Genomic DNA, 23,490 nt, shown 5'->3' with positions numbered 1-23,490 from the left:
GTTTTGGCCTTTCTAGGGAGTTTTTCCTAGCCAACATGCTTCAACACCTGCATTTAGGCTGGGTTTCTGTACAGCACTTTGAGATATCAGCTGATGTACGAAGGGCTATATAAATCAATTTGATTTGATTTAGGAGTGTGACCCATATTCACGTGACAACCATTCGGCCTATAGCGTCCGGCACAACACGTCCGTATATGAGCCATATATAGATTTCACGATATAGCCCTGCATAAGAGCCTAATGCAGTGTGACATACGTCCACTTGGCAGTGGTAGGCTGTATCTTATAAACATTATGCCTTCGCTACGGGTGCTGATAACACTTAACCTTTACATGTCAATATCTATAGGGTGTTTAAGTCATTTACTGCATCGACATCCATATCATGTTTACGACTCTTACCATCACCCTGAAGCAGTGCATCATCTGTCCTCTTTAATGGCAGATGTGTCAGAAGGTGAGTGTAGCTGGTGCATGAAGTCAGGCGCAGGAGAGCAAAATGAGTGAGCAATGGACTTTACTCAAAAACTAAAGGCACATGGTAAACAAATAAACCAGCCATCATGATTCAAACTGAACATAGAACTAATCACGCACAACAAACATGGGGGAAACAGAGGCTTAAATACATGAACATGTCATTGGATAATGAAAACCAGGTGTGTAGGAAAAAAAAGACAAAACCGATGGAAAATGAAAGATGGATCAGCGATGGCTCGTAGACCGGTGACGTCGACCACCGACCGCCGCCCGAACAAGGAGAGGGACCGACCTCGGCGGAAGTCATGACAAGATGGTATAAACGGTTATACATCTGAATGAGAGGACGTGTTAACATTTACTATCGCATTACGTCAACTCAACTGGTTTTACCCACCAAATGACGTGATTGGCCACTGCCCTGAATGGGGCCTGTCTTAAAGCCACAGTTGTCGCTCCTAAACCGATATCTCTTGTTCCTGATCGTGTAGGTATTATCCCATGGAACGCGACACCCGGCAAAGCCTGCGGATCTACACTAGGAGACATCTGTAGCACCAGCGAGGTGAGAACGGCAACCCCCTCCTCCTCCTGTAAATCTTTACGCACATCATATGAACCTCATATAATAGGAATATCATATAAACCTTCCTATTCACTACTTATTTAAAAAATATATATAACGTTCTTCATCACTGTACTGCAATTATACAGAGGCTGATTGTGGAAAGGACATATTTTATGAGTGTCAATCAAAGTATCATCACTAACCAGAGATCGGTCTCCATGTTTTCCAGTTCTACCTGTCTTTCCACCTGTACATTGTTGCGTGTGCTGGGGCAGGCGCCACCCTCATTGCATTGGTAAGCTTTGGATGCCCTATATCCCGAATTCCCCATGTTTGAATCATTTGCATGAGTTGCCATGGCATGCTGATCTGTTGCCATGGTAATCCCTCCTCCACGCTTCATGGTTCTGACTCAGTTTTCCTGAGGGCGTAAGTCTGCCCTATAGCTTCTGGCTGGACACACTGACATGGGCCACATTTGCTTTGTGGCCAAAGGAGAGGAATGCCTCACAAGAGACTCTGTCCACACTGTATTTTGCACCAGAGATGATAGAATAAGACTTCTATAGGGTGTTTAAGTCTTCGTAGGTGGAGCTAATTATTTGTTTTTGTTGCAAATAATTAAGCTGTTTTATCCAATCGGTGTGGTTGTCATTATGTGATGGCTAGTTGAACTCAGTTGGAATCAGTAATGGGGTCATGAGGCCATGCTCTCCACTGAGGCAACAGGGCTTAATGCCTTTCAGCTACTCCACCAAACTTGGATTGCTCATTAGTGGGTGTGAGAAGATTCAGCACGTAGACGGCCATCTGAAATTGTGTGCGCCGTAGCAATCTCACTTTGTTTGTAGATGTATGCAATGTGAAGCAACGTGACGGTACAGTACTGCATAAATCTAGCCAGATGCCACCCAATAATAGCAACTGCCTCCCAAAGGCCTCCTGGTCATTGACTTTGTTTCTCACCCCAGTCTGTCTTCTCGTCTCTCCCTCCCAGCTGATCTACATGATGGCCACCACGTATAACTATGCTGTTCTCAAGTTTATGAGCCACGGCGGCCGCCGATCCACAAAGTTCTCCGAGTCATATTAGCGAGCGAGAGAATGAGAGAAATGGTAGAAAGCAGAGGGAGCAAAAATAGAAAGACGGTTTAAAGGAAGAAAGAAAGATGGAGAGAAAGAAAGACCGAATGGTGGGGAGGAGAGTATGTACTGTAGCATATAGAGAAACGTACACTACTGTCAACGTAATACAGATAGATCTATGTGCCTTTGCGTCCAAGCCTATTGCCACACACACCTTTTGAACCACACTGAGGGGACTAGCGAGTGCATGATTAGCCAACATGGCTGAGGTCCCTCACAATCTCTCTCCAGACAGGATATGCACCTAGAAGTACTGATCCAGTACAGTACCATGTGGGACCACTAGTCAAGGCTATGGTGAGGTTGACCAGTTCATTCGAGTAGAGCAGCCACAGAGCATTGAGGATGGATAGATCATCCATACAAAGGGACGGCGCCAGTGTAAGAACAAGGGAATATATGTGTTGCTGTATCTAGCTTCAGATTACTGTAGTATTCTGTAGTTATTCCAATCGAAGGATATAGTTCTTTCCAACGACACTTTAATATCTTTCCCCCAAGTGCCAACTGTCTAGCTTGAAGTTAAGTCTTTTTTTAGCTTGTTTAGGCTTGTGCCTCTTTGTGATATTTGTTATGAAAGCCTTTTTTTAGTTTATGCAAAATAAACATAAAATGTGAAGAAAAACCAAGACCATTGTCCTCTCTTTTTAGGATAGTGACTGTTTGGAGAAAAATAATCCCCACTGTAATTGACTAATACTAACCTAGCCAACCTAACCAAAAGAATACTGACATTGTACAGTAGCAATGCTAATGTGTCGCATTTGACATCTGGTAGACTGGTCAACATGACATGTAGCTTCTACTCATGTAGCTTGCTTTGGCTAACTAACCCTCTCACTGGCCATCACCCTATGCACTTTCCTTTCCCTCCCTCCCTCCCTCCCTCCCTCCCTCCCTCCCTCCCTCCCTCCCTCCCTCCCTCCCTCCCTCCCTCCCTCCCTCCCTCCCTCCCTCCCTCCCTCCCTCCCTTCCTCTTTCTTTCTGTTCTCCCTTCCTCCCTCCTCTCTGCCCCCCCCCTCTCTCTCTCTCTCCTGCCCCCCCCCCCTCTCTCTCTCCCCTTCTCTCTCCACAGATCCACTATCTGATGATCCTGTCGGCGAACTGGGCCTACCTGAGGAGCTCCTGCAACCAGAACGAGTACCAGGACATCAAGACAAAGGACGACGACGCGGAGGAGGGTGGCTCCAAGGAGGGTCTCAACTCCTCTTACTCATAAGAACCGGCCAACCACACTTCCTCACACCTAACCTCCAACCCCCTTCTGGGTAAAACCAACACCTGGGTCTCCTTCACTATGGGCGGTGTTCTGACTTGAGATATGTGCGCTCAACTCAAATTGTCCCACTTTGGCTACATTTACACAGGGAGCCCAATTCTGATTTTGTTTCCCCACTAATTGGTCTTTCAACCAATCATATCTTTTCACATCAATTCTTTTTCAGAGCTTATCTGATTGGTTAAAAGACCAATTAGTGAAGAAAATATCAGAATTGGACTGCCTGTGTATATGAAATGCAGCCCATGTCTTCCATTGACATCAATGGACAAGTCTGAGTTGCGCACACTTTTCTCACCTCTGAATCAGGTCCTTTGTCCAAATGGGAGCAAACGTTTTCAAACGGAACAGGTATATAAGAAGTTCCTATTGGATGAGCTCAGGTTAGGTGGTACCTCTTTCTGTTTCCGAACGTTTGCTCTCGATTGGACCGTTATTGAGTGCAACCCTGCTGCCATAGCCTAACTGCTCTGAGCCAATCACAGCACAGCACTAACACAGCTCCTAATAACCGCCTAACAACAAAGTCACTGTCTGCACAACTCCTGAGGAAGTGTGCCACAAAACGTCCTGTTTTTTGCTGTTTTATATATATATGAATATATTGTGTGAATGTGTATGTATGAATGTTTTTTTGTTTTTTTTATACTACAAAGTATGACAGGTTTACTATTATTATATTTATCTGGTCTTCTCTTATCTCTGGTATTTTATCGCAATCCTGTTTTACCTGATTTAGTTTTTTGCTTTAAAAAAAATGGAAATGCTTGATACGTTGCACTATTTAAAAATAGAAAAAAGTAAAGTCGAATTTAAAAAAAACATGAATACATTACATACATTACATACACAGCATCTCAGGGTGCCTCTCTTAGAAAATATTGCTACTATTAGGTTAACTTTCCCATTCCTTTATTGACATCCAGCTACTTCTGTTGAGTAATTCTTCATTTTGGCCTGAGTAGAAAAACGTGTGCTGTACCCTAACTGGATTGGACACATGCACTAATGTGACTGTGGCCCAAAGCAGCAGTTCTGTCAGCAGCTGTCTGCAGTGCTAACACAATGCTTTGACCTTCAGATGAACCTCTGGCCTGGTCCCAGATCTGTTTGTGCTGTCTTGCCTGCTCCTATGTTTGGCATGATAATGACCATAGGAGTTGGCAAGACAGCACAAATAGATCTGGGACCAGGCTAACACCTTACTGATTAAGCACATGCTTGTTACAAGGCAAGGCCACAGCTGAAGTGAACTTAGCAAAAGTCCCAATGTTTGTTCATTGTACACAACTGTGAAGGGAATCATACGTTCGCTTTCCTCAAGACAAGTCCACCCTTAAAGGGGTGAAGTTCACCTGTAAATATACGGACCGCCCCAAAGGAAGTTTTATTGACTGACATCTCCTGAATGTGGAGAGCACGGTCAATGTTTTACCATGCTATTTGACCTTTTCATTACCAATATGTAAACGTTTCCTTTTGGAGTGTATGTTTAGCATCCTATTACTAGTTCTGCATTAAATATAATAGTAATGTGACATCTTTTAAAACAGTATGTTGTGAGAAGGAAGCAAGTACAGAGTCATGATGGCGGTGGTGCTTGTATTGTGTACATTTTGAAATGTGGAGAAAAAAAATGTTCCAAATGGTTTTCAGTGTTTTAAAAAAATCAGTTTTAGACTGCTGAATCTTTCCCTGTGCTAAAGTAATGACGAACTTGTCTTTGACATTATTTTACTGTGGCAAGCCAAATGTAAGTGACTCATCTCATATTTTTAGGCCTGTTATATGAACAGATACCATTTGGATGTTTACAATATAACAAGTCAGGAATGTTCATTTTTTTTCCCCAATATCATTTATTATGACAACCGAATCTATAATAATGATCACTGACTAGTTCATGCGCTCCGGGACTATAAGGTTCTATCTGCATTTTAGTCTAAATTGAGTTAGTGACATAGCCTTGTTCTGTTTGATGTTCTCTACCTACATACAGTATACTCTAAATACCCCAATTCATGTTAAGTTCAAAAGAATTCAAGGTAAAATGGCTGACACCGTTCAAAACAACTAGGGCTCGAAACGGTAAAGCCAATTACCTCAGAATCATCTTTTTGCAGAAAGAACCTTACAGTCCCAAAGCTCTCGAGTGATCTTCCTCGCAGCAGTGAAACGATGATACTTTTAACTTTCATATGAAAAGGCATGTCGGTATTGTCCACGTGTGCAAACGTCTAAATACTGAAAAAATGACTATATTCCCATGTGTGTTATGTTTGATATAGTACAGTGTGCTTTGCCACCAGGTCGACGTAGGCAAGGGCATGCGCCGTTTCATATAAGATGCGTGTGTCAGGGTGTGTTGTCGTTTCCTCGTTATTGCATGAAGGCGACATGACTGTCTTTGCAGTTTTTCAGGTGATGTGTCGTCAATTGTACTGACAACTATGGTAGGCAGCGTTTGCCCCCCACTCAACTCTCTTTTTTTTTAAAGATATCCATTGTACCTTGGATGACATTGTTGTCCCTGTAGTCGTTTCATCATTGCTTTTCTTTTTAAAGTTTCCAATAGTTATGATTCCTGTATAGTGATGATTTTTGTAACCTTCTCTAGTAAAAACCGATATTTTTTATTATCGTGAAAGAGCTGCTATCTGTCTCTTTCTTACAAGTTTGGACTTCCTGTTAAACACACATGCAATGAGATGAATGACAAATGTGCTCTGAACAGTTCAGTTGCCAAACATTGTAGAATGTTGCAGATAGAAATGCCATTTATATAGCTGATGTGATTCCTTATTCTATGTATCAGAGAGGCGTGTTTGTTCTACATAGAAATGGGCTATCTGAACGTTCCAAAATGTTGCATCCTGCTGAACGCGCCCCAGTGCTCACCCTCAACCACAGTGATGGGACAACCTTGGGGTGTTGCCTTTGTAGAGTTTTGTGAGATGCAGGGGCCACCTGGTGGGGAAATGTAGCATTGTTCATTTCCTAAAATGGTAGTCCAAAACCATTGATTTAAGACTAAGGGTAGCTCCGGGGTGAAGTTTCCCCTAGGTACAAATCTAGGATCCCCTCCCCCAATCGTAAGCTTAACCATTAGTGGGGGAAATACAAAACTGACCCAAGATCACCGTCTAGGAGCAACTTCACCCTACACTCCAAGGAGGGGCGCACAAATTAGGATAGCAGTGTATTTGGCCTACAGTTGACCGACAGTACAGTGGAAGACCAAACACACTCCACAGATGGAGCACATTACTTCAACGCAGGTTTAAAATGGCCAACTTTATTTCAACACACAAAAACATACATTTTAAGACCGTATTGATAGTGTTTCAGGTTGGTTCATGTTTTAATGCAAGACACTGGAACAGGACAATGTTTTTTTTTTGAGCAGAGGGTCAATTATTTTCAGACTGCAAATTGACAAGAAGCCCAGAGATCGAATATTTGACTAAAACAATCATTTTAAACCTTCCTTACATTTGCATACGATCACATGTATCTTTCTTTAATATGTGGGAATACGTTGGAACCGATTTCCAAGTTTAAAAAATCACACACGTCCCAGTGTTTTTATAGTCTTATGTCCAACAAAAAATGATATATAGTACCAGTCAAAAGTTTGGACACACTTAATCATTCAAAGGTTTTTCATTATTTTATTTATTTAGAATAATAGTGAAGACATCAAAGCTAGGAAATAACAGATGGAACCATGTAGTAACCAAAAAAGTGTTTTTATATTTCAGATTCTTCAAATTAGCCACCCTTTTGCCTTGATGACAGCTTTGCACACTCTTTGAATTCTCTCAACCAGCTTCATGGGGTAGTCACCTGGGATGCATTTCAATGAACAGGTGTGGCTTGTTAAAAGTAAATTTGTGGAATTTATTTCCTTCTTTCCATCAAGTGCTATGATGAAACTGGCTTTCATGAGGACCGCCACAGGAAAGGAAGACCCAGAGTTACCTCTGCTGCAGAGAACAAGTTCATTACATTCAGTTACCAGCCTCAGAAATTGCAACCCAAATAAATGCTTCAGAGTTCAAATAACAGACATCTCAACATCAACTGTTCAGAGGAGACTGTGAATCAGGCCTTCATGGTCGAATTGCTGTAAAGAAACTACTACTAAAGGACAATAAGAAGAGACTTGCATGGGCCAAGAAACACAAGCAGTGGACATTAGACCGGTGGAAATATGTCTGATGAATCCAAATGTTCGATGTTTGGTTCCAACCAACGTGTCTTCGTGAAACGCAGAGTAGGTGAACGGATGATGTCCGCATGTGTGGTTCCCACCGTGACGCATGGAGGAGGTGTGATGGTGCTTTGCTGGTGACAGTGATTTATTTAGAATTCAAGGCACACTTAACCAGCATGGCTACCACAGCATTCTGCAGCGATACACCATTCCATCTGGTTGTGCTTAGTGGGACTATCATGTTTTTCAACAGGACATTGACGCAACACACTTCCAGGCTGTGTAAGGGCTATTTGACCAAGAAGGAGAGTGCTGCATCAGATGACCTGGCTTCCACAGTCACCCAACCTCAACCCAATTGAGATGGTTTGGGATGAGTTGGACCGCAGAGTGAAGGAAAAGCAGTCAACAAGTTCTCAGAGTATGTGGGAACTCCTTCAAGACTGTTGGAAAAGCATTCCAGGTGAAGGTGGTTGAGAGAATGCCAAGAGTGTTTAAAATGTTCATCCAGGCAAAGGGTGGCTACTTTGAAGAATCTAAAATCGACACTTTTTTGGTTACTACATGATTCCATATGTGATATTTCATAGTTTAGATGTCTTCCCTATTCTACAATGTAGAAAATAGTAAAAAATAAAGAAAAACCCTTGAATGAGTAGGTGTGTTCAAACTTTTGACTGGTACTGTATATGCTGAGAGAACTTGGTGTGCTGCAGGCTGTCAGTTTGGGAACCCTGCTGTAAAAATGACTGGTTTGCATTTGAATACTGGTGACATCACTGTCTTTTGTCAAATTACCAACTAATATATATATACATACACTGCTCAAAAAAAATAAAGGGAACACTAAAATAACACATCCTAGAACTGAATGAATTAAATATTCTTATTAAATACTTTTTTCTTTACATAGTTGAATGTGCTGACAACAAAATCACACAAAAATTATCAATGGAAATCAAATTTATCAACCCATGGAGGTCTGGATTTGGAGTCACACTCAAAATGAAAGTGGAAAACCACACTACAGGCTGATCCAACCTTGATGTAATGTCCTTAAAACAAGTCAAAATGAGGCTCAGTAGTGTGTGGCCTCCACGTGCCTGTATGACCTCCCTACAACGCCTGGGCATGCTCCTGACGAGGTGGCGGATGGTCTCCTGAGGGATCTCCCCCCAGTCCTGGACTAAAGCATCCGCCAACTCCTGGACAGTCTGTGGTGCAACGTGGCGTTGGTGGATGGAGTGAGACATGATGTCCCAGATGTGCTCAATTGGATTCAGGTCTGGGGAACGGGCAGGCCAGTCCATAGCATCAATGCCTTCCTCTTGCAGGAACTGCTGACACACTCCAGCCACATGAGGTCTAGCATTGTCTTGCATTAGGAGGAACCCAGGGCCAACCGTACCAGCATATGGTCTCACAAGGGGTCTGAGGATCTCATCTCGGTACCTAATGGCAGTCAGGCTACCTCTGGCGAGCACATGGAGGGCTGTGTGGCCCCCCAAAGAAATGCCACCCCACACCATGACTGACTCACCAACAAACCGGTCATGCTGGAGGATATTGCAGGCAGCAGAACGTTCTCCACGGCGTCTCCAGACTCTGTCACGTGCTCAGTGTGAACCTGCTTTCATCTGTGAAGAGCGCCAGTGGCGAATTTGCCAATCTTGGTGTTCTCTGGCAAATGCCAAACGTCCTGCACGGTGTTGGGCTGTAAGCACAACCCCCACCTGTGGACATCGGGCCCTCGTACCACCCTCATGGAGTCTGTTTCTGACAGTTTGAGCAGACACATGCACATTTGTGGCCTGCTGGAGGTCATTTTGCAGGGCTCTGGCAGTGCTCCTCCTTGCAAAAAGGCGGAGGTAGCGGTCCTGCTGCTGGGTTGTTGCCCTCCTACGGCCTCCTCCACGTCTCCTGATGTACTGGCCTGTCTCCTGGTAGTGCCTCCATGCTCTGGACACTACGCTGACAGACACAGCAAACCTTCTTGCCAAAGCCCGCATTAATGTGCCATCCTGGATGAGCTGCACTACCTGAGCCACTTGTGTGGGTTGTAGACTCCGTCTCATGCTACCACTAGAGTGAAAGCACTGCCAGCATTCAAAAGTGACCAAAACATCAGCCAGGAAGCATAGGAACTGAGAAGTGGTCTGTGGTCACCACCTGCAGAACCACTCCTTTATTGGGGGTGTCTTGCTAATTGCCTATAATTTCCACCTGTTGTCTATTCCATTTGCACAACAGCATGTGACATTTGTCAATCAGTGTTGCTTCCTAAGTGGACAGTTTGATTTCACAGAAGTGTGATTGACTTGGAGTTACATTGTGTTGTTTAAGTGTTCCTTTTCTTTTTTTGAGCAGTGTATATATATTTTTTAACATAGAAACAAACTACAATAGGCTTACAGTTTTTGGTATGTCATAGTTGGTCTTGTTTTACAGCAAAACGTAGAAACAGCTGGTATGCATTCACGACTGGTTTCCTTGGGGCTATAGTACACACAACTCATGATAGCACAAGTCCACTAATAGCCTACTTATCACAAACTATGGCCCTGGGTTTGCTGCTCCATTCCTAAATGGTTAGTGCAGGTCCAGGCAACATAACATTAAGAAGCCATTCATTTCCAAACTCTCCGAAAACAGTTAGGCTAGCTAATGCACTTATATCCTGAGGCTTCGGGTGCACTAGTTTGCATAATGAGTGACTGTAAATAAATTAAAGCTAAATGTTTTCGTAGCTAAAAAAATTATTTTAAAAAATAAAAAGAAATAGACATGCTTCAGTGAGCTGACATTCCTATTGAACACACATTAACATGGCTATAAAAAGGCTGTTGACGGTTGATCTGGAAATGGGATGAGATTAAACATGTTAAAGCTCTAACAGTCATTATGAATGCTGGACATACTTATGGATGTTGATGGGAGTCCATTAGACGTTGGTCTGCACTATAGACCACGTGATCCAGCCAATGAACAGCATCGAATTCACATAGCCCATCAAGTGAGAATAATCAGAGAACTGGGTTTGACTGGAATCTTCTTCCCATTTGTACAATGATGTAGACTGGACAGAACCATCTGGTTTTACCCCGACACATACTGTCGTTCAGTTAGCCTGTGTACTGAATAGCACCACTAACGTTAATTCAAAATACAATTTAACAATCAACAATATTAAATTTGGCACATTCAGCCCATTTAATAGATGGGATGACAATGTAATATTTCCCATGCAGCTCAATTGGTATAGCATGGCGCTCGCGGGGTTGTGGGTTCGTTTCCCATGGGGGACCAGTATGAAAAAGTACATAAAATGTACTGCACTCACTACTGTAAATTGCTCTGCATAAGAGTGTCTGCTATGACAAAAATGTAAATACTTAGTCATTACTTGATTACTGTATGTGTCTTTCAGCACAGTAGTAGTGCAACTCTTGGGAGGAGGAATGAATAACAAAGTAATCTCTTGACCGTAGTGGTCACTGATAACACAGACACACTCTCACCAGCACAAAGGAATGTCAAAAAGCAGGCCCAACTATGTACACTCCTGTGTATGATGAAACTTATATAGCCTAAGTAGGTCGGTGTGTATGACGTTATGAACAGGCTGTGTGTCCGCGTGCACATGCAGTCGTGTAAACCAAGGGAGGAGCACAGAGCAGAACGAATGCATTAACCACAGCTAAAAAAGGAGAATTGGAACCAAGTGGCCGTTGGTATCATCAGTACTCACAAGTTACAGCCAAGTTGGCCAGAATTGGGCAGCAGAAGTTCAAATGAGCTCCTACTGTCTCTTTAAAAAGGCCCAGTGCAGTCAAAATTCATATTGTATAACAGCTGATTAAACAAACACTGTAAAAACTGTGAAAAAATGTGATCAGTTTATTTCCTGATAGTTGGTGTTTGAAAATGCAATCTACACAGGACATTATAATCAGCAGGTTTGCATGGGCGGGGAGTTTCAGCTGTCCATGGTGACATCACTATGCGGTTGATTGGTTAATAGACCAATAACAAAGACAGTTCCAAACCCCTCTTCCAATAACAGCTAGTTTTCCCAGTCTTAGCCATATTCTTGCTTGAGAAATAGTTTTTTGCTAAAAATCAATTTTTGCCCATTTTAAATTGAGATTAACAGCTTCATTGGGCCTTTAAGAGTCAAATAAAGGTAATCACCCCTACATCTCAGCAGCAGGAGGCGCCAGAGCGCGGCTTCCTGTGCAGGTCCATTGTGTCCGTCGGGATGAGGTGCTCCCCCCCTTCCTCCTGCGCCAGCACCCTCCTCACCGCCTCCTCAAACGCCGCCACCACGTTGGTCGAGTCCTTGGCGCTTGTCTCAAAGTACGGGTGGCCGCCGTTGTCGCGGCACCACTGGCGGGCGTCCTCGCCCGAAACCTGCCTCTCTGGCACATCCAACTTATTACCCAGGATCACGAATGGGAACTTCTCGGGTTCCTTGACATCAGCGTAGTAGGCAAACTCCTTCTTCCAGTTGTTGAGATTGTGGAAGCTCTGGTTGTCATCCATGCTGAAGGTTAGGAGACAACAGTCGGAGCCACGGTAGAAGGGTGTCCGGAGCGAGCGGAAGCGCTCCTGGCCCGCCGTGTCCCAGATTTGGAGCGTCACGGTGCGCCCGTCTACCTCCAGCTCCTTGTTTAGGAACTCCACGCCAATGGTGTGGAAGAGATGCGTGTCAAACTTGTTGGTGACGTAGCGGTTCATGAGAGAGGACTTGCCCACGCCGCCATCCCCCAGGAGGATCACCTTGAGCAGGGACGACTTGGCTGTCATGGCTGGGCTTGGGCCTGGGCTGAAGGGTTGGTGGAGTAGCTGGCTAGGGGGGAGATGCTCTGGGAAGCGCTGCTGCTACCTGACAAATAGATGACAGTCATTCAGGTTAATCAATCAACTGATTGATTGCTCTGTTAACCGTCTGTGAAAAGAAAATGAGATTAAGAAACACAGATTAACAATATCAACGCAGTACCTCATCTGTAGTCAGCTAAAGTCAAATCAGTCACAATGCTATACAGTCTAGTAGTAGTTGATATCTTATCCAATGAAGACGTAGCATTTTCCTGCCCGACATTAACTGTTGTAGGAGTTGTAATATTCTCAGCATGTGTCACATGGACAATGATCAGATGAGCATCTCTTAGAGAATCACATGAGCAAAGCTGTTGCCAGAGGCCACACACACACACCACGAGACCGTTTTGCATGCATAAAGCTCGGCTTCAGAGCAGACACTTTGCATTAAATACACGGGTTGAGTTTGGCCGATCGTAAAGTAGACAACGATAGGCCTAAAACTTAGTTTATCCTACCACAATACAGTAGTACAGTTGAGTATGGAATGCATTGTGTAAGGACACAAGAGACAGTTACAGTAATACATTCTTCATTGTTGCAACACATGCCATTTCTTACCGTTACATATCAGGGCAAACCATAGCCTAATTCAGCACCTGTTAGAAAAAACAGAAGGCATGATATCAGACTAATATCATGACGATGATGAACTACGTGAACATGTCAAAGGATTCCATGACATGCATTTAATGAGGCCTTTAAGTTCCTGTAATTAGAATGAATGTCGTTCATTTCAACCCTATTAGTCTAATGGATGTCTGGTATGGGTATTACAATTCCAGGTTGTTGTAGGCCTTGGTTATGAATCCAGTAACACACGAACACACTGACGGGTTCAATGTTTCTGCTATTAAGCAATGACCGACGTTGCACTCTGCTGAGAAAGTAAAGAAGAGTGTTATCCTTAAACAAACAAAGACACAAATTAGTCCAAGAGACCAGGTGGGTCAACCCACTTGCAGTTCTATGAATTATATTTCAAGTTGTTTTTTTGTTTTGTTTTTTTAAATGAGAAGAAACAGAAAATCCTATCATCCCTGTGAGACCTGTTTGAGCCTTCTTCCAGAGTGACAATTTTAAACAGGGCTCCAACTGTTATCTAGTTGGTGATGAAGGGGTTAGAATGTGTAGAGAAATATGAGCTTATCACCCCCTCAATGCCGCTCCAACACATAATCGATCAATGTCTCGTCTCGGATTGAGGTAGTGTTCAGCAGGCTCCTCAAATACTGTGACAATACTGTGTCACTAAATTGAAATGACTTGCACCACTGACCTCTAGTCAATGGAGTTAACTACTTCAGAAATCTTCTCTAGCCCTCTATCCATTTCCATAATGATATAATAACATCCAAAGGGGTAGTGTAATGGGAAAATCAGCCCAAGTAGGTCAGAGACATAGGTAACAGACGCACATCCTGTTAGTCAAATTGGTTGAAGACGTTGCCTATTGTTAGCCGCCTCAGCCAACTACAGTGAATTTAATGTGCCGGAATATAACTTGACAGAGAGGACACTGACTGACTGCACCTTTGTTATGCTGCATTTCTGCAGCTGTGGCACACACATACATTTTAAAGGGGAAGTAGGCCAACTGTTCAGTTAGAAAAAATATATATAGTTTGAGCATTATCAGCATGGTAATCAATGGTATTCTGTTTTACTATGGTAAATGGTAATGCTCCATCTATTTAACAGAGAGCCCTACTAAAATATCATACCACTGATTTGTAGAACAAGCCAATCTGGTCCTATCCCCAGCATTACATATATCACTAGCCAACAGAGAACTTGGTTGGATAGGACATGCGCAGAAGCTTGGAATGTTTGCTTGATGACACACTTGGATAAAAGTGAACACATATCCATCGCGAAGATGATCTGAAAAGGGACGTAGGCTATAGCTATAGGCTATTTGAAACTAACTTGCTTTGGTAGTACTGTAGGTTGATTAGCAGGTAAACAACAAGACTGTCGTATGGAATAAGTATAGCGGACTCCCATGGCCACAAATAACAAACAAAGAATAGGAATAAAGACTGCTAGTAAATATACAGTAAATCACTTTCCGCGTTCAAAACAACTCTGAACTCGGACATCCTTGACTTCAATGCGTCCAAGACAACTGGGGAAAAACGAGCTCTGACTTGGAAATATCGTTTTGAACTGTCATCCAACTCGAAATTACAATTCGGAAACTTGGGCAGCTTTTTTAGAGCTCCGACTTTCCGACCTGAAGATCACCGACTCATGGTTTAACTTCTTTTTCCAGTTCCCAGCTGTCCCGAAAGCACCAAATGCTCGCTTGCCATGAACCACGTAGTCTGAGATCATGCGCGTAGCTTAAACATCAGCTGGCTTAATGTAGCTGGCTAGGCTAATTGGTAAAAACATATATATAGTTAACATTAAATGTGAAAGTCAAAAATATCTAACAACGAATTGTATCACTTGGTTACAACTGTACCTTGCTGTTTATAATGTACTTCGGCGGTGCCATCCCTTTGCAAAATCCTCACAAGCGGCCGAGTTTCCCCGGTGACATGGCGCTACTGACGCTCATATGACCGATCGTTTGTCACGCCTACTGTGGGCAAAATGGATAAAGGAAGCTATTAATGTGTGTGTAATTGTGATTTTACTACTGAAAAAGTATATTAAAGTATAGCAGGAAATTGACATTCTAAACACTGATGCGTCATGGCTTTTGAATGTGGCCATGGCAATGACCATACAAAACATCTCTGGCAATATTGTGATGACGTCACTGTAATATTCCATACAATGGGCGCGTTCTTCTGCCCAGGAGTTGCTTACACATGTCAGATTTTACAACGCAATGGGTCGTTTTTTTTTAAAGCTAATTACATCATATGTTATAGCAATCTTTTAGTCAATGACACAGTCAATCACTCAAACGCTGCACTTTGTCAGGGATAAGCCGAGCCCCATTGTGACAAGAACACGGTTTCCACTAGATAGCACAACCACAAAGTCAAAATTGTCTACAAAAGTCCAAATTCAGGTTCGGGTTAGGCATAAAGTTAGCGGTGTAGTTAAGGTTAGGTTTAAAATCAGATTTTAAGAAGATACATTGTAGTATGGGGTAAGTTGAGCCCCGGGAGAGGGTAAATTAAGCCGCCTACAAATGTCTGTACTGAATGAAAATATTACCACTACCTTTTTAAAACCATGTCAACACAATTCACATTGCAGGCTGAACACCTTAACACTTTTAACATAGACCAGGCCCTGTTGTTATCTCATATCCAAGCGATAATGCGTTGCATTATGCCTGGGAAGAAAACACTTCAAGTTGCTCAACTTGTGATTGGCTCAACCATTGGCTCAACTTACCCAAAGGCAAACATTTGACTATTTTAGCCCACACAGCTTCAAGGATGCAATTTCATGCTAGGTGTAGGACCTCATATTGACCCCAAATGATGTATAGAACAATCGTAAAATTATCTACTTTGGTTTAGATACAAGCATCATGAAACCTCTAACACAAAGTCATATGACTTGGTGAAAATCAGTTTCTTGCACATAACTTGCTTACCACTTTTTCCATGTGGTTTCTTCCTTAACAGACTCCATGAAATGACGACCTCTTCCTAAATATTTGGTAAAATATACATTTTGTGTATGGTTTCCCTAGAAACAAGGGTGGCTCAACTTACCCCTTTGGCTCAAACTTATCCCACTCTCCCCTACATTGTATTCTGCTGTACCTCAATGTACAGTATCAGCAATAGTGTGCTCTTTGAAAGATAGGAGAATGTGGACTTTCCACTTGCTAACGTTTATCTATTGTAATATTATCAGTGTGGGAGTGGGCAGAAAAGCCTGCACAAACAATGTATTAAACAGTGTGAATGTGAATGATTGTGAAGGTGTGTATGTTTGTAAGTACCACCATGCACAGTACACACATACTGCCCGAGCGCGCGCGCGTGTGTGTGTCTCAAAGAAAGAAAGTTATCAGACAACGATTGAAAGGTTAAAGGCTATAAATAGGGAGACTATCAATAAGATAGGGAACTGCATGGACTTTGGAAAAGCCACTCCTTGAAAATACACGTGCCATACTGACAGTGAAACACAAACTTCATTAAATTGATAAAACATAATGATATCTCCAATGACTCTGATACAGATGTCTCTGTAATGTGTACAGACACAAAAACACTGATGAGAACAAATCATATACTATAATCTCACATTTCCTGCTGTTCAATGGCCATTTCAATGAAAGATATACCCATTTAGCAATGTAACTTGAACATTCTTTAGCAATTTAACCATTTATTATAATCTTATCCGATATGAAATGCTGCTACCATTCCATATATCTTCAAACCCCTATCCCTGCCCACAGAGAATAACTCATTAAGCTAACTTTGTCCAACTGTCATCACAATGATGGGCTGCTGAGTCATTAGCACTGGCTGTGGGCTAGAAAGTGAAGGATCATGGGAGATCAGCAAGCCCCCGGCCGGAGGTTTTTTTCTGGATCTCAAAATTGAGATCGTAGCAGGTTACGAGATCTTACGCAGCAGGTTAGGATAATTAGGTTAAGGTTCGGAAAATGGTTAGCTAAAATAAAATACAAATCTACTTTTGACATCAATTTGACATAAGCTGTATCCCTTCTAGACATGACCCTGCTGGAGCTGTATCTTGGGCTGATTAATGGGTCACATGCTCCTTGTGCTGCTCACAGGGTCACATGACCACAGGTAGGCCACATGGGTCTTACTCTGCAGCTCAACAGAAATGTCAACATAGGGACTACATCTTGTGTTCTCACACACAGACAGACCCCATGCTAAACACACAGTACCTATTAATGGCAAATGAGAAATAAATTGTAAAAGAAAGAGAAACACTCTTGTATTACAGTATGTAGCGCAGCAAGTTTAATGACAATGTAATGCATACAACACATCATGTGGTAAAATGTTAAATGGAATTCTTAATTTCTGTCATTAAAACATGACATTATTCAGTTTGATAGGGTGAAGACGTATCAGCAGGATCTCGACAAAAACAAAGCAGGCATTTTACATGTGGTGTGGTGAGGATGGCCTATCAGAGGCACACCCAGCCGCTGTGGTACCACTGCTCCCCACACCTGCTACAGGTCACAAAGGTCATGGCATCCTGGTCTGCAGTGGCCTGGCGAAACCACGCCAGCAGAAACAGCTTGCCCCGGGACACCCGCGTCACCCTGCAGTCCGACCCCTCGCACCGCAGCTTCTGGGTGGGTGTCCCCTCCAGGTCCTGGGGGAGCTGCATCTCGCTCACCCCCCGCGACGAGTACTCCTCCCGTAGCCGCTGGAGCTCCTTGTTGGCCATGTCCTCCACAGACATCCCGGCGAAGACTTACGGCCCCAGGCTGCCGCCCAGGAGACCACACCGAAGGTGGCCGTTTTTGGGGTTTATTAGGTTGGCCATCTTATCCCTGATGCAGGCCTTGTATTTGGCCTCGTTTGCACGGTGCAGCGCGTGGATGTGCACCTCTATGACGCGGGCTGCACATTCACGTCATAGAGGTGGATGTGCAGTCCTCCTCCCCTCTGCCTCCTTGGAAGTTTCTGGATTGAGAGCACCAAGGAGGAGCTGGATGCACTTTGTCCTCAAAGCCAACTCATAGGAATCCTTACAGGGGGAAGGGTTACCCAGGGAAGTGGTGGCAGGAGTTTCTGACTGCTTTGAGAGGGTGGGCAAAATTGACTCCGAAGACAAATCACCAGCTGCCTGCCATGATGTCACCCCTTCTCTCTTAGCTCTCCCACACTTGGTCCCATTTGTGAGTGTTCTGTCCTCGGACCCAGTATGGAAAACCACATGTTCACAAGACGCACCCAACTCCACTGGTTTACTAGCGTCACCAGCAGCTAGGCCACCTCTGTCTGCCAGACAAGCTTTATCAGCCAGCATACTCTCTCCAACGACAGTGAATTCTTCTCTGCTTCCCTTCTGCTTTGAGATGTGATAGGGGTAGCTGTAGAGTTTCTTCCATTTTGACAACAGGTGCTTGGCAGTTCTTCTCACTGAATGGTCTGAGCAGGTATTGAGGAGTCTGTAAAGGACCCTGACGATATCTGTGCCTTGCAGCTGCTCACAAGTCACACAGTCATTATCAAGGGCGGTTAGGAGAGGCATAATGTTGCCATAGTTACCTTCCCTGTTAAATTTGTCCATTTGGAGAGCATGATGAGTGATCTGTTTTGTGTCCATGGTATGGTGGTCATATTCTTAGAGACTGGCCGGAGAACGACTGATATGTAAATGCAATTTAGGCTACAGCTTTTGTAGGGTCATGACATTTTGTTTGATATTGGCATTGGAAACCCTTGGGCCTGCAAACATTTCTGCAGTTAATATATTTTGTATGCAATGCTTTGAAGTGTGGCAGACACATTTGTACAGAATTTTGAAACCACATTCTAAAATGCAGCTAATGCACTTCAGGACAGGCTACACTTTTTATTTTTCGAAAATTACAGCACAGCCTACCACTCGAATCGAATAACAGTTCTCGAGCTGTCAACCGCCATTTGTTCTGTTTTCCAAACCAGATTTCTGAAAGAGGGCGCCGCTCAGCCAGGCAGTGTCCAACTGTTACTTGTTGCAATATTGTAACAGGAAGGAAGAGGCTAAGCGAGAAGGTTTACTCCGCCCAAAATATGTCCAAGAAAATAAGACATGAAGTGAAACATTTTTGTATGGAGGTCAATGAGAGTGTTGAATTTGCTAAAACAAAATAATATATAATTTGCTATGTGAATCTTAAATTGATCGAATATAAGTTTCGTAATTGTTATTTTGTTACGAATATATTGATACAAGCGGACGCACATGGAATTTCTTCAAAAAAACAACGATTTTATATCAGAGTTATCCCTGTTGTTCACACGCGTGAATCTGCCCTCTCATTGGCTAGAATGGTCCCACCTGATCGTGACTCCCCCCGCCTCTTTGAGGAAAAGTATTTCCATTGTTAGAGCGTTCACTCGACTATCTTGTCAATATAATAGAACATCTTTGATCGTAATATGTCCATGTGACTTTTTGCCATGTTTGTTTCCATTTCCATTATAATGAAATAAATTGTAGGCAAGGTTGAAAAACGTATTAGGTAGAAAATACATAATAATAATTAATATTCTATAAATAAAGCCATATCTACCCATATCACATTGTTTTAAAGTATTGTTTTGAGGTCATACCTTGGTCAGCTATAATAGTGTTTGTTGTGGAGTTGTTTGTGGAGAGTTCTCTCAAGCAACAGTGCTGAAACCAGTTACTTTTTCTGCAATGCGGCCAATGAACGAAAGCTAAGAAAAGGAAGTATTACAAGCAAGATGAGGCAACTCTGTCAGTTGTGAAATGAAATAACTTTATGTTATGCAATAAAAGTTAGAAAGTTGAGGGAGAACTGTGGAAATGGGCACATGACATCTGGGATGTGAAATTGTGGCTAGCAAGTTTGCCGCCAGGTAAATAGTACAACGGTCCAAGTAGAATAGGCATGAGGATCTTTTCCCCTTCTCTCGCTTGAGAACTTTCAAAGCTAACGGTTTGCAAAGCGACAGGTGTTAGATGAATGGGGTTTGAGCTATTCCCTGTTTGGTATGACATAAAGAAGAAAGGCAAATGTTTGTGTTGCATTAATATTGGCAGCCTGGTAGGTCTATAGTTAGAGCAGTAGGCATTGCTAAGGTGTGGCATCGTACAGTAAACCTGTACAGTAAACCAGGATCAAGTTTAACACACAATGACTCTGAATGTGGCATACATTATATTATTCATGTGTTATCATTTGTATTGATTTGATTTGACCTTTATTATTGAATGGGCAGTGTGTTTAATGGTATAACTTACCTAGGCTACATTACACAAGTAGCTGTGCACAATGCGTTCAGTCTGTTAACAGAGAATGGTTTGTATGTAACTACTGACTTTTTTTAAAAGTGTAAAAGAACAAAAACAACAATAGTAAAATAAATGGGGGGGGGGGGGGGGGGGGGGAACACTGACTAAAACCTTTGGCATTGCTTTTCCATGACATGGTTTGCATTGAAGAGAAATAGATTTTTTATATTCATGCCGTTATGCTCTTGAGCAGGGATTCCCAAACTCGGTCCTGGGGCCCAAATTTGGGAATCATTGGCCATAGAAGTTAGGCAGAGTAAAGGTATTGGGAACCTGTAATTGGTGTAGTGAGCCCTTGTGTTGTGGGGATTTAGCTCTATTTTTTACTTTGATGAATACAAGGTGACCTTTTCAATAAACTAAGGGAGAGTTTCACCTTTTCTCTGAAAGCCTACATGCAGGTGATAGTTACAATACTCAATGTTCTCACGAAATCTTGCCACTCCTATATGTTTAGGCCTCCTATGTACTGTTTACAGCAGGTATACAGAGGTTGTGTATGAATACTTTTTTTTAAATACAAAAGATCAGTGGGGAATAAAACGGAATTCTCAGAACACGTTAAACTCACCCTTATCATGCTACAGTATGGGGAAGGAGATGGGTGGAGTCAGGTTGGTCTGTTGATTAGTCAAGGGGAAAACCAGCTGTAGGCCTACCACAACATCGACTGGCCCCAGTGTGCTGATCTAACTGCAACCAGGAATGATTGGACTTTCTAAAAACCCGCACCAGGCTCCTTTGGATCTTATTGAATAATTTGCTTGGCCCGCTACCGCAGTCCGTCCTCCCTGCACTCGTGCGTTCCTTGTACGAGGGAATGGAATTTTACCAGCTGGTAGTGATGATGATAATGATGCTCAGATATGTTATGGCCACAAGGAGGCGCTCTCTGCCTTATGATTGTATCAGATAGACGTGATGGCGTAATGTGCTTTGTCACATTGTCTCCTCCTCCATCACACAAATGCGCACACACAACCACATCCAACGTCTCTGCTTGACACCTCATAAGGAGGGAACTTGTTTTAAAGCATGAAGATTCTCATACAGAATGAGCAGGTAGAAAAGGAATGTGGCCAGTCCCCAAGCCCCCATCCCTTACACCCAAATATTACCATTGCCTGCACCAAGGTACCTCCCACAAATGTTTCATTTTCTCCCTGCTGCCAGCTTGCTCAAGTACTCTGACAGTAGTCATTCTTTTAAAAAATGCAACCTATTCTGAAAAGGATTTATGTTATTTGTTAATCACATTTCGTGAAAGGATTGTGTCTATGTTGAATGTGTCACGATTTCTGTTAAGCCAGTTCACTTTAGACTCACTTACAGCAGTGATATAACGGCATCATCGCTGCATCAGTCTGTTAGGGGAGACTGGAGAGATGGATTCAGTCAGTATTGCAGACAACACAGTGTACAGGAAGGGAGGGGGAGGCTGACTGTTCCGGCCAACACACACACGCGCACAAACGCACGCACAGTGACCTTGAGAGCAGACAGACAACAGGGATGGGGAGGGTTAGTGTGTGTGACAGATTTTGTTATCCCACAAGGGATTCACCCCTGCTCGCCGAGCCTGAACTCTACGCATCTGTGTGTTTGCTAACAAAGAGTCTCACGAGACACTAGTACATCACCTCAGGATACTATTGGACCGCCCATCTGTTACTGTATGTTTGCCCCCCCCCCCCCCCCCCTGTTATGTCTGAGGTGGGGGGATGTTTCAGTCGGTGTGATAAGAGACGTTATTGTTTTTAATCAGGAAATAGCTGAGAAGAGATATCTCCTATCCTACTTGTTGTTAACTGGTACAGTGTGTTGTGTTTCACCCCCCCCCCCCCCCCCCCCCCCCCTACTGTGTCTGCTTTCCGTGTGTGTTAAGTTGTATTGAGGCTCTAGAGCCCTCAAACTCAACTCTGGACCTCAAAGCCAGTTCCACTGCATTGTTTCATTGTTCCTCTTCTAATCAGGGACTGACAATAGGTGTGTGCAATGAATTATCAGGTAGAACAGAAAAGCAGCAGGCTCTGTACCTCGTAGTGTAAGAGTTGAGTACCCCTGCTCTACAGCATGGTTCATAATTCAGAAGACGATATCGAAACAGTCCATGGGAAATCTGGGTGAAAGTATGACTCATTTCAAGTGCGCTGAACAATTGATTAACATATTCCATTACTCCCTTGACTGAATGCATGTATACAGATGCTTACTGCCTTTCCATTGTCAAGTGAATGTGAATGATTGCACTTAGTATCGAAAGTATGGATCTCTGCCACTCTCACATTGTTTGAATTATGTATTTTGATCCATCCTGCTCACCGTAGGCCTCGGATCACAGTAAGGTATTTTCTGGGAAGGAAAATGTTGATTATGTTCCTGCTCAGCCACTGCTGTGGTTTTTAACATATGTCCATCCGATTGGCTGTACAGTGTATTTACGATTTGCCACTGTGGTGACTCATAACATTGTTTTCCCATGAACTCCCATCGGAGAGATGATTGGTCTCACGGGAAGCCGCAGCCCACCAGAGTCCTTATAGACACAATCGCCCACATCCTCCCACAATGCTTAGAGATATCCAAAAAGGGCATGCAAAGGAAGTTAGTAATGCCTCCTATGACTGATGGGTTGGATAATACTTTTCTCGTTAATCATCTTGAAAAAAAACGTATAGTTTAAAATTGGAAATCAACCAAATCCTTCATCGTTAATAAAATGGAAAGGTCAAATGCTTTATTATCTAAATGTTGGGCGTCAGAGAGAAACAAAATGGTGCAGTTTAGTCCATGTAGACCGTGTGGAGATGGGGGTGTGAGTAGGTGTGATGTCGTTGATGTTTGTGTGCGTCTGTGTGCTGTTGTTTGCATGCGTTTGTTTTGTATTGTTTGGAAAAATATATATAAAATCGTACACAAAGAAAGGTAATGCCTCCAATGTTCGTCGACTACCTGCCCTCCAGGACA

General features: G+C 43.0%; 2 protein-coding genes across 18 annotated transcripts in view; one reads left to right on the top strand and one right to left on the bottom strand.

The window, feature by feature from the left end:
• LOC109906727 (neuronal membrane glycoprotein M6-b-like) overlaps positions 1-6,123 on the top strand; it is a 34,958-nt gene extending 28,835 nt beyond the window's left edge. For 2 of the 4 annotated variants that reach the window (XM_020504592.2, XM_020504590.2), the window contains exons 5-7: positions 975-1,048; positions 1,281-1,346; positions 3,273-6,123. In XM_020504592.2, coding sequence (XP_020360181.1) covers positions 975-1,048; positions 1,281-1,346; positions 3,273-3,416 — 284 coding nt within the window. In that variant the 3' untranslated portion in view covers positions 3,417-6,123. Of the gene's footprint in view, positions 1-974; positions 1,049-1,280; positions 1,347-2,048; positions 3,058-3,272 lie in introns of those variants that run through there. The other 2 variants (XM_031792500.1, XM_020504591.2) reach the window with 2 other exon arrangements.
• A 5,443-nt stretch (positions 6,124-11,566) lies between these two features.
• On the bottom strand, positions 11,567-21,341 carry LOC109906726 (ras-related protein Rab-9A-like). 14 transcript variants are annotated; one of them, XM_031792496.1, is made up of 5 exons: positions 21,095-21,332; positions 15,047-15,166; positions 13,354-13,456; positions 13,138-13,175; positions 11,567-12,640 (listed from the first exon to the last, which is right to left on the bottom strand). In XM_031792496.1, the coding sequence occupies exon 5, from the start codon at positions 12,496-12,498 to the stop codon at positions 11,893-11,895; it is 606 nt and encodes a 201-aa protein (XP_031648356.1). In that variant the 5' UTR covers positions 12,499-12,640; positions 13,138-13,175; positions 13,354-13,456; positions 15,047-15,166; positions 21,095-21,332; the 3' UTR covers positions 11,567-11,892. The 14 variants fall into 14 exon arrangements, with proteins under 14 accessions (XP_031648356.1, XP_031648350.1, XP_031648357.1 ...); XM_031792490.1 differs by having other exon boundaries at positions 11,567-12,577; XM_031792497.1 differs by having other exon boundaries at positions 11,567-12,573.
• Positions 21,342-23,490: the final 2,149 nt, after the last annotated feature.

This window comes from Oncorhynchus kisutch, linkage group LG16 (assembly GCF_002021735.2).
Source record: "Oncorhynchus kisutch isolate 150728-3 linkage group LG16, Okis_V2, whole genome shotgun sequence".
NCBI lineage: Eukaryota > Metazoa > Chordata > Actinopteri > Salmoniformes > Salmonidae > Oncorhynchus > Oncorhynchus kisutch.
This window is presented reverse-complemented; position numbering and strand designations above follow the sequence as displayed.

What these genes read in the sequence shown, in the direction of transcription:
- LOC109906726 (XM_031792489.1), bottom strand. Translation starts at nt 12,498, where the DNA reads ATGACAGCCAAGTCGTCCCTGCTCAAGGTGATCCTCCTGGGGGATGGC.